Here is a 17560-nt window from a genome sequence, read left to right as displayed (position 1 = left end):
CTTCTAGCATTCGAGCCATATTTATTATCTTCGTGGAAAACTGCACTACGGACTCAGTCGGCTCCATTCGGCACGCATAAAACTTCTGGAGCAGACTTGACTTATTCGCTGCCGATTTTTGTTCGTGAATAAGCTTTACCTTCGTCCACATCTCGTGGGCACTGTTACTAGTGATGCAGTTTTCTAGCTGGGTCGGCATCATCGAGCCCGCCAATATGCACATAGCTTTGGCATTGTCGCTTACCCATTTCTTGCCATCGGGCGTCGTCAGGTCGTCTGGCTTCTTGGTGGTTCCATTTACAATATCAAACACGCCGTTTGCCATGAGTGTTACGCGCATTTGAAACTTCCATAACTGGTAGTTTGTACCGTCTAGTTTGTTAAGGTGGACTGGCGATTCGTTATATGACGCCATGCTCGATTGTCTTCGCGTGACTCGCGAAATCACTCAGAATAAAATTCAACACAATCGGCTTTTTCCTTTTTACTCACGCTATAACTCTACGCTCCTGGGCCCATAACCTATTAAGGAAATTATAGGAGCAGAGCAGATAACACAGTGGATATCAAGAAATAAGTTTAGTTTATTAGACTTATACAGCGTGAGAAGATGCCTCGGGCAGCGGCAATCTCCACCTTAACTATATAATCGCAACACGGGCTTCCGTAGTTCTCCACCTTCTAACTCGGAGCTTGATCGGGACCAGACTGCCCGACGCGTCGCTCGCTACGCATTTATACGCGTATTGTCTCGTGATCATAATACGAGTAAACGGTAGTCATCTCTGTTTATTCGTATACACATATATACAAGCGTGAATCTATAACGGTAACTAATTCGAGGAATTTTCCTTCACATTTATTAAAGTCAATCACAGAGAATACGTGTACACGAAAATAATAATATCGTAATATATAAAAATGTCGCAATAAAGTAAGTTTAAATTTGTATAAATCGGCAAATTCAAAAATAATAAAAAGGTGCTAATAAAAAAATTTTGAAAATCACTTGATATTGTCACAAGTCAGTACTATAAAATAAGTACTGTAAAGATTATGATGTAGTTGAATAAAAATATGAAATAATAATTAATTGAGTCCTCAATAAATTTAAAATTATTTGAGATAATAATCGAGATTTAAAATATTGTCACTTGTATAAATTCGAATTGACAGTATAAATAAAATTAATTAAAATCAGTGTGCCTAGCAGGATATAATATAATTATACGAGCTATGTTCTTTGCTTCTTTCTTATTGCAGATAGCCGTACTGTCATCTTCGTTCACGATTTTTTCGAAGAATTTAAGTTTGAGTATTTTCAATCTGAGTGTATCGCGCCTATGTATTTTATTAAGTATTACAAACATTACGTATCATTTAAGTGTGATAAAATTCAAAAGTCGAAAAATTCAAATTTAATAAAAGTAAAGCATCAAAATTAAAATTTATGTTTAAATTTTAAGCACAAGTTCGAAAATATCCCACCGCTCTGTCACCAAAATTATGTTACGTCTCCGCGTGAGAAGCTAAGTTTTTTTGAAATGCCGAAAATATATTTAGAAATCTCAAAATACTTAACTTTTGTTGGTAAGAAATGAGACCTAACTGTTCCACGGTCAAGGCAGTTTTACAAGTCCTGCAAAGGGCTGGCGCTGTTGCAAGGAAAATATATTAAGCTTGGCTGCTTAGGGCTGCTGTCACCACTCCTGAGGATGTTTGAAAGTGCCGGGTCAGGAGTCCCGGGTAAGAAAGTCGTAGAATGGACTCCTTCTCGAAGCCGGTATATCCGCTCTTCGATTTTATAAGTATAATCCAGTATTATACTTATTTTGCCAATTGGACGGAATCGTATTAAATAGTCGTAAGGCTATTTATTTTGTAGGAGTAAGCAAACGAAAAAATAGCGTAATAATTCTAAGTTTTAATACTCGAAAATGAAACTCAAGGATTAAAAAGGTTAAAGTATACTGTGAAATTTATTCAAGCGAAAATTATAAAGTGACTGCTCAATTCGAGCTCTAGTTGAGGACTGCCGCACTGTCTGATTCAGTGCGACCGGCAGTGAGTAGGTGGTGGTGGGTGTAGGCGGAGTGGGTGGGTGGGAGCTGGCCCGGCATTGGTGTTGCCATGGATACTGCAATGGCTGCTTGTGACGTAGGCTTCTTCTGGTTGGTCGTTGTTATTCTAGTGGCGGGACTATGAGTCGGATGAACTCATCTTCCGTTGCATCATGCTTGGTTCTTGACTTCAGCCGAAGTATATATGAAGTATAAACGTTATTGAATCGTGATATAAAATATACAAACAGTTTTTTGAGCCGCCGCCGCCGCTTGATGACATTTTAAGGCTTGGGCGTGAGAGCGAGTTCGTTGCTATACGCAGATAGCATATTACAAAGAAATGACGTGCGTTTCGGGACATCGTATTACAAAGGAGTATACGGTCACTGCCGGATGTAAAGTCTTGGACTTATCGGTTTCAGAATACAAAAGCAGTGTTACCGGAGTTGACTATAATCGTCTTCTACTCTGTACGCCTCTTTCTTATACGCATGAAGAATAATATAGCTTTGTTCTTTAATATAAAATAATTATTATAAATTTCGTTTCGGTTTCGATGCTAAAATGTAGGTGAGAGCTTTTACATGATTTTAGTATTTTACATTATTTTTCTAACTGCAAAATTAAGGAAGATGGAAGGGAGAAAAAGTATAGTGCCATAGTTCCATAAGATGTCAAAAATGCATTCAATTTGGCTAGATAAAGAATAATACACAAGGCACTCTAGAAGCAGGATGCACCCTTATATATAAGAAGAATGATATCCGACTATTTAAAAGACAAAATCCTATTATATGACACGGAGGACGGTACCAAGACCTATAAAGTTACAGGAGGCGTACACCAAGGGTCAGTGCTTGGCCCACCGACGTGGAACATCATGTACGATGGGGTACTAAGACCTTTATTACCTAAAGGAGCAACAGTCGTGGGATCAGCTGATGACATACCAGTAGTGGTAGTAGCGAAATATAAAAAGAGGTGACAACGGGTCTGGAACTAGCCAGCCACAAAACGGAAGTTATTTTTATCTCTAGTAGGAAGAAGATGAAGGAAATTAAACTGACAGTAGATGCATATGAGATAGTTTCTCAATTAACCATCAAGTACTTGGGCATCATCATCGATGCAAGACTGACTTTCAAACAACATCTGGAAGTAGTCAGCGATAAAGCAGCAGAAGTCGGCGCTGCTCTATCACGATTGATGCCAAATGTAGGAGGCCCAACCTAGAAGCGAAGGTTACTCTTAGCCACATCGTTTATGCTATATGGAGCCTCAATATGGGCAGATGCGATGCATGTGACATCATATGCCCAAATGCTTACCACTGTCTACAGACGAAGTACAACTAAGAGTGGCATCCGCATACCGTACAGTATCGGACGATGCGGTGTGCATTATTGCTGGTATGCTGCCGATCACCTATTGGCGATGAAAAGTAAGGAACTATTTGAAACTAAAAGAAGAACAAGTAACAAAACTCAGAAGGAGATCTGGGATGCAGCAGGCAAGAAGACAATGGCCGAATGGAAACAAGATGGGATGTTAGTGAAAAAGGGCGATGGACACATCGCCTTATACCAAAAATAGAGGATTGGACTAGAAGAGAACATGCGGAGGTCAACTACTACCTCACACAGTTTTTAACCGAGCACGGATGCTTCCGGGCTTATCTGCACCGATTTAAATTAGACGACAGTCCGAACTGCCCAGCTTGTTTGGACGCTAACGAAGATGCGGAGCACGTTCTCTGTGACTGTTCGCGATACCAAATAAAGCAAGAAGAACTCGAGTGTTAACTTTAGACCAGAATGACACCTGAGTCAATGATGACAACTATGTTGACGTCGGAGGATAGTTGGAACGCAGTAAACAACTACGTAAGGACGATCCTCAAGAAGGTTAGAAATGACAAAGAGAAAAGAAGACAAAACAGCGTAATAAAAATGTAGCTAGACGAAGGTCACTGTGTCGTGTCGGAGTTGAGGTGTCCAGAGGATGACCGGGCGATGCCGTACGAAGCAGACAACCGGTCGATGCGGTACCAAGCAGACGCCCAGACGACGCAGAAAGAAGAAGACGTGATGACGACCACATCAATTAGAAGAGAACATAAAAAGCCTTTCGCCCCCCCCCCTCCCGCCGCGAAGCACTACTCGACGGTCGTACCTCAAGGAACAAGGGCACAGAAGATGGAGCTAGGTGCGCCTTTATCGAGGGTCGATAAAGGAAAAGAGGGCGTTCCTTGGTACGGTTGGGTGTTTTTTATCTGGCTGTAAAAATGATGGGTTTTGTTGTAATATTGAGTAAATATTATAATCTCGATTCATGATCAAAATGGCACTTATCGCGCCATCTATTGGTCGACGACGATTTTGTGCAACGAGACGAGCTCACGCGAGAGCGACCGCACCGCGCATGCCTCGCGTCTACACTCCGTGTCCGGACATTTCACCACGCGACATTTCACCTAAAGACATTTCACCACAGAGACATTTCGCCACATACGACACTTCGCCACAAATTTCAGATTTATGTTTTTTAAGCCATTTAGAGTATGTCAGTGCTGCTGTTGGTTTTTAGGTGGAAGGGTTCCAACTATGATGCGTTTCTCTAGACCCCGGTCGACCAACACGGTACTAGAACCAACGCGGCTGCAGTGCTACTTCGGTACTACACCAAGTCGGTGCTGTTGGGGGTTTAGGTTATCTTTATATACCTTGAGAGTTCAATTATAAACCCAAGGACACCTCGAGTTGACCCGATGGGTTTTGGGTGTGGTAGGGCGCGAAGCGCCCGACACACCCATAACCCAAGAGGGTCAACCATCACGGTACTAGAACCAACGCGGCAACAGAGCCACTGCGGTACCACCCCGAGTCGGTGCTGTTGGGGTTTTAGGTTATTTTTATTTATATTGAGAGTTCAATAAAAAACAAGGTCAGCCCGAGTTGACCCGGTGGGTTTTGGGTGTGGAAGGGCGCGAAGCCACCCATAAACCAGGAGAGTCAGCCAAGCCGGTACTAGAACCAACGCGGCAACAGCCACAGCGGTACCACCCCGAGTCGGTACTGTTGGGATTTTAGGTTACTTTTATATATAATGAGGTTATTTTTATATTCATATTACATATAATTTATATACATAAATTTATCATTTGTGGCGAAGTGTCGCATGTGGCGAAATGTCACTGTGGCGAAGTGTCGTATGTGGTGAAATGTCTGTAGGTGAAATGTAGCGTGGTGAAATGTCCTTAGGCGAAGTGTCGGTAACCCCTACACTCTAAGCGCTGATTATACTGTACACGCTGTTCTCCCTCTCTTGCCTGTAAGACTCCGGGCCGAGCGGACGTACTGCCGACTATGGCTATTGCCATATATAAATTAATTACTATTATTCATTTAACATTAACCTCAGTGTTCTCAATTTACCCACGGATTCCAACAGGTTTAGTCAGTGTCAATCTGACACGCGGATGGGTCTGTTTCGACGACCCAACAAACAAAGTCACGCTATGGACTTTCTGAAAATTTCCCTAACACCTCTTCTCCGAGAGAAAAAAAACACACACAGACACACACCACGCAGTGAAGCCTGATACCTGTATGATGCGCGACTCCAGGTGGCGGATGGGTGAGAGCTTGCTGGGGAATATACTTTTGAGGGTAGAGCAGAAATAGAATACGCTCCGTGGACCAAATCAGGCAGCCACGTTTGTTGTGCCGTGCAAACCGTAAGCTCCCAAAAGGAGATCCTGGGTGGAGAGTCAATATAAGATTGCGGGCCCAAGTGACCTACATCACCTTTGGCTTCCACTAACGGTAAGACAGGGGGCCGGTCACAAAGCCAGTTCTGGTCAATCGACTAAGGCGAGTGCGTGAGATTGCTTGATGTCTGCCAGAAACTCTCTAGAGAGCAAAGCACTTTGTTTAGGGTGGGAGGTTCGAGAGAGTGAAGGTGGGCTAGGGCAGTATCGCGTGCTATACCCTGGTATGATGTTCCCAGTCTGGCACCGCTTACAGTTATGTGTTAGGGCCATGTCAGCTGCCTCCATAGACGCGGAGATCGAAGGTAGTAGGACCAATCGCGAAGCGCCCGACACACCCATAACCCACAAGGTCAACCAACACGGCACTAGCACCTGTGAGTGGAAGTAGCGAGTGCCACTGGACCGGAAGACAAGAACAATGAGGGAGAAAAAAATACTATAAAACTAGTAGAGGCCAAAAAATAGTAGATGCCTACCGACCAGAAATCAAGGACGCTAAAAGGAGTCTTAAGAAGAAAATCCGCGAAAACAAACGACGGTGCCTTAAGGAATTACAGGACGAGGTCGAACAAAACCATTGGGTTTGACCGTATAAAATAGTAATGAAGAAAATTCCTGGAAGCTACAAGTGCCTTCACGAAAACGCCTGGAACTATTGCACCGGGTAATGACCACACTGTTCCCCAGGCAACGAGAAGAGCCAAGTGTCATGAAAAGAGGTGTGAATGAAGAGGCTATCCCACCGATTACGATTGAGAAATTGTTTGCCATCTGCAAAAGAGTAGGAAACAACAAGGCCCTAGGGCCAGGTGGCATTCCAAATATTGCATTGAAGCATGTTATTAGTAAAAGGACACCTAGCAACGAGTCTAATATTCTACACTTAGAATTTGAAATTTCCGGTTGTCTACGTCAATAATCGCCTTATACACTGTTCCATTCCGTTTTTAGTGTCCTATTAATGATTTTATCGGTTTTCATTATCATACAGTGTTCCGTTTGCTTTTTTTAATGACGGTAGACACTGAATAGACTATATTCGTCAAAGATTACGAAATAAGTACTCGCTTTATTAGTAGTTCAAAGCACAATAGGTGCCGTTAAAATCGTAGGACATCTAGATCACGTTTAACATACATATTCTCACTTAAAAAAATTTGTTGGTTTTTTCGCGATCCAAATAGATTATTTCTTTGTAAAAAGCAATTAAAAAAGAAAGGAATGAATTTTTATTTAAATTGTTGAACAAGTTATTTGCATACCTTAAACAATAATTATTAGAATGATTTTTTGACTCGGATATAAAAGTAGATAAATAATCTTTTATAACACAGTGTGACTTAAATCCGCGTTTAAGTCACGCCTATCCGTGACCTAAGAGTATGGACTGCTTAGATCACGAATAGAATTTGAAATTTCCGGGTGTCTACGGCAATAATCGCCTCATACACTGTTCCATTCATTTTTTCTTGTCCTCTTAAACGCTATGATGAACTTCTTTTATTCATAAATACGTTCTAACGGAGTACGCAAGTACAGTATTATTAAAAAATGATTTTATCGGTATTCATTATCATACAGCGTTCCGTTTGCTTTTTTTTTAATGACGGTAGACACTGAATAGACTATATTCGTCAAAGATAACGAAATAAGTACTCGCTTAGTAGTCCAAAGCACAATAGGTGCAGTTAAAATCGTAGAACATCTAGCAACGAGTCTAATATTCTACACTTAGAATTTGAAATTTCCAGTTGTCTACGTCAATAATCGCCTTATGCACTGTTCCATTCCGTTTTTCGTGTTCTATTAAACGCTATGATCAACTTCTTTTATTCATAAATACGTTCTAACGGAGTACGCAAGTACAGTATTATTAAAAAATGATTTTATCGGTATTCATTATCATACAGTGTTCCGTTTGCTTTTTTTAATGACAAGACATTTCACCACATGCGACATTTCGCCACAGTGACATTTCACCACAGCGACATTTCGCCACAGCGACATTTCGCCACAGTGACATTTCGCCACAAATTTCAGATTTATGTTTTTTAGGCCATTTAGTGTATGTCAGTGCTGCTGTTGGTGTTTTAGGCGGAAGGGTGCCAACTATGATGCGTTGCTCTAGACCCGGGTCTACCAACGCGGCTACAGTGCTACTTCGGTACAACACCGAGTCGGTGCTGTTGGGGGTTTAGGTTATTTTTATATACCTTGAGAGTTCAATTATAAACCCAAGGACAGCCCGAGTTGACCGGTGGGTTTTGGGTGTGGAAGGGCGCGAAGCCACCCATAACCCAGGAGGGTCAACCAACACGGTACTAGAACCAACGCGGCAACAGAGCCACAGCGGTACCACCCCGAGTCGGTGCTGTTGGGATTTTAGGTTATTTTTATATACATATATTATATATAATTTATATACATAAATTTATCATTTGTGGCGAAGTGTCGTATGTGGCGAAATGTCGCATGTGGCGAAATGTCACTGTGGCGAAGTGTCGTATGTGGTGAAATGTCTGTAGGTGAAATGTCCTTAGGCGAAGTGTCGGTAACCCCTTTTGGCATAAATCTATTATTAGATTCATACTTCCTTATTTCATGATGTGTTCTGAAGAATTTTCAGGCTTCCTCTTTTCCATGCGAATACGTACTGATGATAGCTTCTGAATGTAATATTCACAAACTTCTTGAACAATATCTTTGGAACCTTTTTTTTCATCCGGATGGAGTTTATTATAAATTACCGTAGCGTTCGCTAAAGATGCTTGAATAAGTCGTATAAAAAGACACCATGTCCATTTTTTACCTCTTAACGAAGGCATCAGAGCATTACAGTGTTGGTCGTGGAGATCGACACCACCTATGTGTTGATTGAAAAAAGAATGAGGGAAAAGAGGAAGCCTGAAAATTCTTCAGAACACATCATGAAACAAGGAAGTATGAAAAAATGCAGTATCGGTACGTCTTCGACGAGAACTGAATGGTTCTGTACAAAATGGTGCAAACCTATTTGCAGAAAACACAAAGAAGATCACGGCAATGAGCCATAATTGGGTTCATAAGTCGGAAACTTTTACTACTTTGCGCACGATTGTTTATCCTTATTTTACAGTAACAAATTGAACTCTGACAAAAAAACGTTACATAGGTTTTTATCGTGTTTTTGCCCGTAGAATCGATATCCGCATTCAGTTTTGTAAAATTACGACATTTTGGGTTATTTGTACAAACAATTGTTATAATTTGTTACAAACAATTGTAATCGACAAAAGAAAAAACACCGGTATTTTTTTTTGGTTATGCAAAGGATGGCACAGTTCGTTTTTCAATATCTCTGCCAGGTTTTTCCTGGTTTTTAATGGGTTAATACATACATAACTTTGTAGCCTATTTAGGTTATGTGATATAGTATTTACTTGATATAAGTCACCTTTGGTAACCTTAGATTTTATAATTTACAAACAAATTTGTACATTATGGAAAATAAATTAACGAATAAAAGAGATAAATTTTTTTAAAAATTATGCTTCAATATCGAATCTGATTGCCTTATGGACAAACTCTATTATTTGAGGGACAGTATACTTAAGTAAATTAGGCGATGATGAATCCAATACTTCGAAGCATTCTTTCACAGAGGTGTTTTTTTAGATTCAATATTTTTCTGGAAATTATTGTTGATCGCAAGTGGAACATGGTTCCGACTTAATGAAGTAGACAATTCTCAGAAGTTTTAGGTTTCTTTGATGCATCTTTCCAAAATTTGGACCGGATTTGTGCAACACTTCTACCACTTCAACAACAATTACTATCTATTAATTTTTGAATTTCTACGTTGCTGATTGTTCCTTGTCGAATATATGCAGCATATAAACGCGCAACGCAGTCCTCTTGTTCTGCAGTCCACCTCTTTTGTCTAAATCAAACTTACTCGCCGCAGCAGAAGGTTTTCTTTTTCTCTTTTTTGTACCATTATTCGACTCATATTCATCATCATAATCATCGTCTTCGAGTTCACTAGGATTATAATTACTTTCTGTAAATAATACGCAAAAGCATTATAAAACTTATATTTAACAAGCGCAGATTAATATAATTATGGTAATTTGAGCAAATGTTTCAAGAAACTAAAGTTGACTTAATTTTACAGCCCTTCTATAAATTGCTAGTAATATGTTTATTTAAATTTATATCAGTCTAACCTGAAAACCACAATTTTGTATTAATCTTGCTATGCACGCAATACAAAATACATTTTGACATGACGCAGAAATAGTATATTACGATATTTTTTACCTAAATAGCCGAATCCTGCACATATATTACGTATATTAGCACCCAAGTGAGCGAGGGTGATAAAAGGCCGTGCTCTAATGGGCTGTTTAGTTCACGAGTATCGTATACAATTTTATAGCACAGCAGCTTAAATCCGCCAAGTCACGTCTATTCGTGATCTAAGCAGTCCATACTCTTAGGTCACGGATAGGCGTGACTTAAACGCGGATTTAAGTCACACTGTGTTATAAAAGATTATTTATCTACTTTTATATCCGAGTCAAAAAATCATTCTAATAATTATTGTTTAAGGCATGCAAATAACTTGTTCAACAATTTAAATAAAAATTCATTCTTTTCTTTTTTAATTGCTTTTTACAAAGAAATAATCTACTTGGATCGCGAAAAAACGAACAAATTTTTTCAAGTGCGAATATGTATGTTAAACGTTAACCATATTTCAATACTATTTAAGTAAAATTATTGCACTGTTGGAAAAAATACAAATTTGTCCAGAGGACGCTCGATCTAGATGTCCTACGATTTTAACGGCACCTATTGTGCTTTGAACTACTAATAAAGCGAGTACTTATTTCGTAATCGTGGCTCAATGTCTTGTGCGTCCCGAAAAACCTTCTCAAAGGTGCCCTCTTTCTCTATTAGAATCTTTCAAATGACGCGCCGCGCCCCCTGAGGTATTAACGAAACTTTTGGTTCACTATAGTAAAGACGCTCCATATTTTTCGCTGCGTGCGTGGGAGTTGATGCAGTTTTTCGTAAACACTATGCGCGAAAATAGCCGCGCACTATACAGGAACAGCTTCGCTCGGCATAGCTCCCAATGTCTCTTATTAACGCGCGCGATTTTCTCCACTGCTCGCCATCATTGGCTCGGTCTTTTTCTCTCTCTCTCACTCTTACACGTTGTCTCTTTCTTTCTCTGATCGCTTCACGGTAGCGGCGCGTAAAATTTCCCATCGACTGTTCTTGCGATGATGGGCGGCTCGAATGTGCGGAGCTTACTTCACTGCCTTGTGTTCATTGCGCATGCATCTGCTCTTCACTCAAGAAAATAGCAATAATAAATGTGTATAATATCTCCAGGTACAGTTTATTTCTTATATTAGTTTAATCTTTGTTGATGTCGTTATTGGCTTGGTTTGCCGGTGTGATTACAAGTAATTAATGATTTCGTACATTGGCAATTCAAGAAATTAAGCTCTACGCTGCTTAAAATTTGCCCACTCTATGCACAATCTACAAGGAATAATGTGTTCCATTATCCTAATTCCTTAAAAGTACCTTATACACGAGTTTTGTAGTTCTTGTAGGTTTATTGCAGAGCTAAACACCTGGGTATACACAGAGCAATAGCCGATGTGCGGTACAACCAGCGTACTCTACTAGCGTTTCTTCCACTTATTACTTATTTGACTATTAAAGATGTGCAAAGCAAACTGCGCTAATTATAATCGCAAAATCATACAAAACGAATTTTGCATTATTTTAAGAAAACTCTTCTGTACGCTTATGTGGTTTAGTATGATTAGTTATAAAGCTAAAAGTCCTTAATCTGTAAATTGGTATGTAAATTAATTTTAAAACATAAGTTACAAAATTATGCTTCTCATCACATAATCTTTGTCTTTTTATATATTTCTTAATGCCTTTTTTTGCTACAATATGATTTTTAATATTATCAAATTTAAGGGAATTCCATAATAGACTGTATTCTAATTATGTCAGTTTTTAAAGGCAGCCTTAAAGACTCAATATATTCAATAATAAAAAACAATAAATGATATTTAAAAAAAGGAAATATATTAAAAATAAAATGTACGCACACTTATATTTGGTCACTATGTAACACTGAACCATGTAATGAAAATAATAAATATTATAATTGTATAATAACGTACGTAATTTACAATACACCCCCCGCGAAACATACCTTACATTAATATACTTTTTCATTTAATATTTTTTAACTTATAAATTTAAAATTATATTATTATTATATTGAACTTAAATTAAAGAAAGAGTTTTATAAGCAAATTACTAAATTTTTTATCAATTTTTGATTAATTTTAACATAATTATCATGTAACTTTTTTTCTATGAAATTTAAACTAAATCCCATTATTTATACTATACTAATGTACTTTTAAACAATATCCTGGAGTTTGAGCCATTCGTTCCTTTGGAATCTTAAGGTCAGTGAATTATGCACTCCCTACTAGACGTAGATATTATAGAGGTATATAGAAGGTCTAAAACCATCAAACTAAAGGTTAATTATGTCATTATGTTATTTATATAAGTCATTATAAATTTTGAATGAAAAATTTTGATTTTAATTTCAAAGATGGTGTCCCCCTTAAGTATATAAGAAAACCGAGTTAAAACAATCACAATGATATATTTGTTGTAATTCTAACAATCAATTGAAGCAGTTCAATTAACATGACATCAACTTCTATATTATATCGCGTCTTTTTTAAGTTAACTAGGAAATCTAGGTACGCACACTTTTTATCATGTTATTAATTACATCTTTCCAAAGTGATTTAAAATTTTTTGCCTACTAAGCACTAACAGTTTTACGCGTTTGTAGCTTATGTAATTAATTCGCGTTTCTAAATTCTTGTACTAGGTGACTGGACAATTAAATGCTTCACAACAAAGCCCATCACTTTTTCAAGAGAGGATTCGTCTCATCGTCAGATCTTGATGTGAAAAACATTTAACAATCTATGACCGTCACTATAATGAACGCAATTTCCCATTATATCCATCGTAAATAACATAACAAGTGCAAACACGTATATGATTTAACTTCTGCTAAGAGTGTGAAGGAGTTGATCAATTGTCAGCACAATCTCAAGCAGTACCGAGTTGCTTTCTTTGCGAAGAGAAAGACAGCGTGTTTCTACAGATTTCTGATAGAAATTTTTGCTCAGAATTATATAAATTTACTTATTTTTACCTAACTTACCTTTATCTATTATGCTCCAAAAAGTTAGAAAACTCGAATAGAAAAACAAAAATTAAGAAATTTTTTTTCATAACACAATAACTGCTTTAAGACACTTGAAGGATTGACGTTTGCTTTCTGATTCTTTCTTATCTTTATATCTTGGCCCTGAACAAAAGTGTTGGACAAGATTTAAAAAAAATGTCTACGGTTTGACGTGTATTTGGATAACGTGGGGCCAGAGTGAGTTTCATTTTAGGAGAATATTCGTGTCTATTCTAAGCAAGTAAAAATAACAAGTGAAGGGTTAGATAAAAACTTGGACGTAGTGCGATGTAGCAGACAGAACTCTCTTGTGAGAAGTAACATAAAGTTGAATCATTTCTGCGGTCAGACCGGTTCTACCCACGACTTATTGGAATGTGACCGTGCTATGAACTATTAAGACTGTTCTATTGCATGCATCGTACCTTCTCCACATATATTCACACAATCTTTATTTTTGTTTGGAAGCTTGTATACGTCATCAAAAAGCATTTTATGTCAAAAGGTTTTTAATATCTTTGGATAAATAAATTTTATTTTATTTTTGCTTAAATACATTTTCTTATTTACCTGATTTCTTTTACTTTTTCTCAGAGAATGCAAACAGTAAGATTCTACGCAAAGTAGGTTCTCGTACGACAATTCAAGTTTATGAAATTAAATTATACGCAATTGATTTCAATTTGTATATATAGTTTACTTACAAACTATCCTTGATATGACTTTTTTCGTTCGTCACATTAATTAGTTTCAATCCTAATACACCTTCTGGAACATTATTAGAATTAAGAGCTTGTTCGGTAACTAACCAAACATACCCGGCTCCTGTCATATTGAGTTCAGCAGCATTTTTAAAAATAATTTCGGCATCTTCTGCACTATTGAAATAAAAACATATAAACTTTTATTTGTAAAGATATCGATACAGCATTATTATATTAAAAACTATTTTAAAAGTAAACTAACGTATATATATATATAGCACATACATGCCTACTGAGAATCCTTAGATTAGAATCAAGTTATTCTTATGTAAAAATCACGCCAAAATTGTATATTAGTCTTATGTCAATCTGATATGATTACCATGATAATCATTCGACTCTAATCAATACGTATTTCAATACTCAGTGTTATTGAATAATAATAGTACATTATGATACGTGTGACTTAATGGTTCTTTTTTACACGGCAAGACCCTGCTAAAAATAGTCCATAGAAATCGATAAGACCTTTTATCAAATTGAATGGTAAGTCTTAATCACGATTTTTGCAATAAAACTCGATTAAATTAGATTGGGTCAATGGGAATCGATTAAAATCTATAGAGAAATCAATGGATTTTAATTGCTGTTTTCCATCTATTTATTTTAATTATTGTTTTTCATATAGAATTGAATCGACTTCTATTGACCCCATCGAATTTAATCTAGTTGTAATGCAAAAATGGCGATTAAGACTTAGCATTCAATTCAATAAGATGTCTTATAGATCTCAATGTACTTCTATGGACTATTTTTAGCAGGGGATAGCAGCTGCGAAGACACTAAGTGCCCTGTAAAACTGAACCATCTCACGAGTATCCCGATAAAATGTTAAAACACAGACTGCTAAAATCCGCTATTCGCGGCTATTCGTTGCTAAAGTAGTCTTTATTGGCACCGTGAGGTTAGCACACTAGCGTAGCAAGTGTGATAAATACAGTGTGAAAAAGGACTACTTTAGTCACAAATAGGCGAGACTTACATGCGGATTTCAGCAACACGCAGCTAGAAATAAAAAACCGCTGCCAATTTATTGGCACGTAGCTTCCTTCAAATAAATTTATAGCTCTAATAAATAAAATATTGTTTAAATATACAGTATAATATGCTTAATAATGTATGAGGCGGTTTTTGATGCATAATTTTATATATTAGTTTTGGATGGTTCATTGTCTAAAAGTTTGCAGACCCCTCTGGTTTTTTTATTATAGAATACGAACGCTGCAGTCAATTTTGTCACTATATATATATATATATATTATTTCCGCATATAGTTTATAACCCGTGTCCATAAGTGTTATCACTCTGTAGTTCTTTGCCTGCTATTTCTTCCCTTTCTTGAAAAGCGGTGTAATCACTCCTGTTTTCCATTCATCTGGTATTTTTCCCCCTTTCCATATTTTATTCAGTATATTGGTTATCTCCCCTAACACCTGTTCTTCTCCATTTATACATACTCACAACAACGTCCCTCGCCACGGCGGTAATCGAGGCAGGATAGAGAGTGACGAAATAAGTAGTGACAGAGAGTAACGAAAAGTATTAACCGAGTGTTATTATATATATATATATAATAACACTCGGTTAATACTTTTCGTTATATATATATAATAACACTCGGTTAATACTTTTCGTTACTCTCTGTCACTACTTATTTCGTCACTCTCTATCCTGCCTCGATTACCGCCGTGGCGAGGGACGTTGTTGTGAGTATGTATAAATGGAGAAGAACAGGTGTTAGGGGAGATAACCAATATACTGAATAAAATATGGAAAGGGGGAAAAATACCAGATGAATGGAAAACAGGAGTGATTACACCGCTTTTCAAGAAAGGGAAGAAATAGCAGGCAAAGAACTACAGAGTGATAACACTTATGGACACGGGTTATAAACTATATGCGGAAATAATAAGAGGAAAGCTGAAAAACGAATTAGAGGGAAGGGAACTATTGGACGACATACAAATAGATTTCAGGAAAGGAAGAGGGACAGCAGATGCTATTTTTATTCTGAGCAGGGCAATAGAAACGGAACTAGAGTAGAAAGGAGATAAAGTATACGCGTTTTTCGCAGACTTTGACAAAGTAAACAGGAGAGAGATCTGGGAAATGATGAGAAAGCTAGGATAGGCGGCAGAATAAGGAAGAGAATAAAGGAATTATACAAAGGGACCAAGAGCAAAATTAGAATAGGAGAGGAAAAGATAGGAGGGTTCGAGATACATAAAGGAGTGAGACAAGGGTGCCCGACGCTATTCAGTGTAGCAATGGCGGACACAGAGAAGGAATTAAGCAAAATACAGGAAGAGGGATAGTATTAGGAAAAAAGAAATTCTGGTCGATCGCATATGCGGATGATGTTGTGATGGTGGCGAACAACGCGACAGGGCTAGAGCAGATGCTAAAGAAATTCAAAACGATAATAAAGAGGAAAGGTCCAGAACTAAACACAGAAAAGTCGAAGATAATGGTATTCAAAAATGGGGGAAGGAGAAAAAAGAAAGAAAATTTTTTTCTGGGAAGAGAAGGAGATAGAGGTAGTGAAAAACTTTGACTCTAAGGATATAAGTTAAAGGAAACGAGACGGAAGAGGCACAAATTAAGAAATTAAAAGAAATGGCAAGCACGGTAATGAGTTCGATGTGGGGAAGAATTATTCAGAGACAACTGGGAACTAAGAATGAAGCTATTTGATACAATGGTGAAAGATGAGGTGTGGGGATGGAAGGGGAAAGATGAACTGGAGAAGATACACAGAAGATATCTGAAATGGCTAATGAATTTGGGCAGAACGACGCCGGAGCACATACTACATGTAGAGACCAAGAGACACAAGTTAGAAACAAGGACAAGGAGAAGAGCAATAAAATACGAAACGAAACTGAGCAAGGCAAAAGAAGGTACGCTTTGGAGAGAATGACTACTAGAAAAAGAAGAGAACAATACGAGGGGAAAATGAAAAAAAGCGAGGACAATAAGAGGGGAAAAAGAAAAAAGCGAGGACAAAGAGAAGATGAGTTAAACAAAAGAGGATATGCCCTATCTGAATACCACAGAAAAATGAGAGCAGGAGAGCAGATGTAGTTGGAGATGGAAGGAATAGAGAAGGACATACAATGGCAGAGCTGGGAAAGCAAATTGAATGAGTCCAGACAAGCGAGAGATATAAAAGAATTAATAAAAACACAGGGAACACACTCCAGAATATCTGAGGAGAGCAAGTAACACAGGGAAACAGGGGCTAGCGATAACGGCAAGATTTAGAATGGGAAATGAAGCAAGAGGTTACAAATACTGGCTGAAAGAGGAGGAAAGAAGATCCAGGCTATGTAAAGAAGAGGAAGAAACGTATGAGCACGTATATTCTCGAGATGTAAAAAATCAGGTAACAGGCAGGACAACTAGAAAAGGATTATAAATGGGGAAAGAAAAAGTCTGGCGAAACTATACAGAATAATATGGTTAAGGAAAGAAAAGGAGAAAACTGAAGAAATATAAATAAAAATCTGATACAAAGCGTATCCGAGCATTTCACCTAAGGACATTTCACCTAAAGACATTTCACCACATGCGACATTTCGTCACAGTGACATTTCACCACAGCAACATTTCGCCACAGCGACATTTCGCCACAGTGACATTTCGCCACATACGACACTTCGCC

At 37.8% G+C, this 17560-nt stretch overlaps 1 protein-coding gene across 9 annotated transcripts in view; it reads right to left on the bottom strand.

The window, feature by feature from the left end:
• LOC100116847 (glutamate [NMDA] receptor subunit 1) overlaps window positions 1-17560 on the bottom strand; it is a 362784-nt gene that overhangs the window by 192391 nt on the left and 152833 nt on the right. For 8 of the 9 annotated variants that reach the window (XM_032602127.1, XM_031930196.1, XM_031930197.1 and 5 more), the window contains one exon: window positions 13837-14010. The exons of the other annotated variant lie outside the window; for it this stretch is intronic. In XM_032602127.1, coding sequence (XP_032458018.1) covers window positions 13837-14010 — 174 coding nt within the window. The remainder of the gene's footprint in view (window positions 1-13836; window positions 14011-17560) is intronic. 9 annotated transcript variants of the gene reach the window in all.

Source organism: Nasonia vitripennis (genome assembly GCF_009193385.2).
Source record: "Nasonia vitripennis strain AsymCx chromosome 4 unlocalized genomic scaffold, Nvit_psr_1.1 chr4_random0010, whole genome shotgun sequence".
NCBI lineage: Eukaryota > Metazoa > Arthropoda > Insecta > Hymenoptera > Pteromalidae > Nasonia > Nasonia vitripennis.
The sequence above is the reverse complement of the archived record's forward strand: the minus strand, read 5'-3'. Positions and strand labels throughout refer to the sequence as shown.